The sequence below is a fragment of the Eimeria mitis genome, genomic scaffold (assembly GCF_000499745.2).
Source record: "Eimeria mitis Houghton genomic scaffold, Emh_scaff10340, whole genome shotgun sequence".
In the NCBI taxonomy this organism is placed as follows: domain Eukaryota; phylum Apicomplexa; class Conoidasida; order Eucoccidiorida; family Eimeriidae; genus Eimeria; species Eimeria mitis.
In genome coordinates, this window is record NW_024011518.1 from 1 (window position 1) to 1,245 (window position 1,245).

At 51.2% G+C, this 1,245-nt stretch overlaps 1 protein-coding gene across 1 annotated transcript; it reads left to right on the forward strand.

Moving 5' to 3' along the window:
* Positions 1-225: 225 nt before the first annotated feature.
* EMH_0099170 (MGC80941 protein, related) lies at positions 226-1,073 on the forward strand (the record flags this gene model as incomplete). Its single annotated transcript, XM_038022074.1, has 3 exons — positions 226-263; positions 481-613; positions 870-1,073. 3 exons carry the CDS (start codon positions 226-228, stop codon positions 1,071-1,073), a joined length of 375 nt encoding a protein of 124 aa, XP_037877928.1.
* Positions 1,074-1,245: the final 172 nt, after the last annotated feature.

Here is a 1,245-nt window from a genome sequence, read left to right on the forward strand (position 1 = left end):
TTACGTGGGCATGACGTGGTTGATAGTTTCCGCAGGAGCGTCTTAATGGTGATAGGTGAAGGTGCTTTACGCTTCCCGTTCTTGTATGCCGCATGGTGCCTTGTATGGTGGTGTAAATGCGATGCAGACGTGGATGACTGCAACCGGCCTCCAGTCGCAGGTTTCCTATGGCCATCGCCGCACAGTCGCGTCTGTCTGATTGACATCTCTGCTGGGCTTGCGAACATGGAGCAGTCCTTGGGGACGTCGAAGTACAGTCTTGTGTAAGCTTCTACTTAGCCATATCTTGCACCGCTTGTTGATGTTGCTTCTTATGGACCGTTTGGGTTCGTTAGCAGTACTGAAAGAGCAGCAAGTGCTTCCGTTGTGCGTGCGGGGGACTGGCCGGCGATAGGGCTGTGGCTAGACGGAGCTGTAGGAACTGCCTCCAAGGGAAGCAGTTATCTCCAGGCTCGAATGTTGTTTGACATTGCATTTCAGGGAGATCGACCCAATCTTGGCGATACTGCGATCGGTGCTGCAGTGCGGGACAATCCGTCCGAGCGAAATCGGCATCTTAACTCCGTACGATGCACAGAAGGCACGAATTCGCTTCGCCTTGAACGACTCTTTCGTGAGTAACACGGCAGGGCGGCAACCTCTGGCCGTTACTTTCTTAGTTGCGCCGTGGCTGGCCCCTGCGCTGTCATGGGGGTTGCCACATATGACTTTGCCGCAGCTTATACTGTGGGGTTGTTGGCCTGTAGTCTACTGGGGTCCGCACATTTGTAGCACACAGCCCAGGGTGGGCAAGCAGGAAAGGTTACGTTGGCATTTCTTGCTACTCGTTGCAACAGTATGGTTCGTCTCCATTTGCTTGGCGCTTTCAGGATAAGGCGCTGTGCTACCAGATTGACGTTGACTCGGTTGATGGGTTCCAGGGCAAAGAAAAGGACCTTATCATCTTTAGTGCAGTTCGGTCCAACCCAAGAGGGGAAATCGGCTTCTTAAAAGATGCGCGCCGGCTGAATGTTATGCTAACGCGTGCTAGAAGGGGCCTCCTGGTTGTTGGAGACCAGTTGTCTCTGTGGTAAGTCACGTTCCAGCTCAGAGAATATTGATATTATGTTTTGTACTGTTCACCATATCTCCTTGTTTTACTAGTGTACGTTACAGCTCGGATAATATTTATATTATGCTTTGCACTTTTCCCCATATCTTCTTGTTTTACTAATGCGTTTGCCTTGCAGGGCTGATACGGTGAAC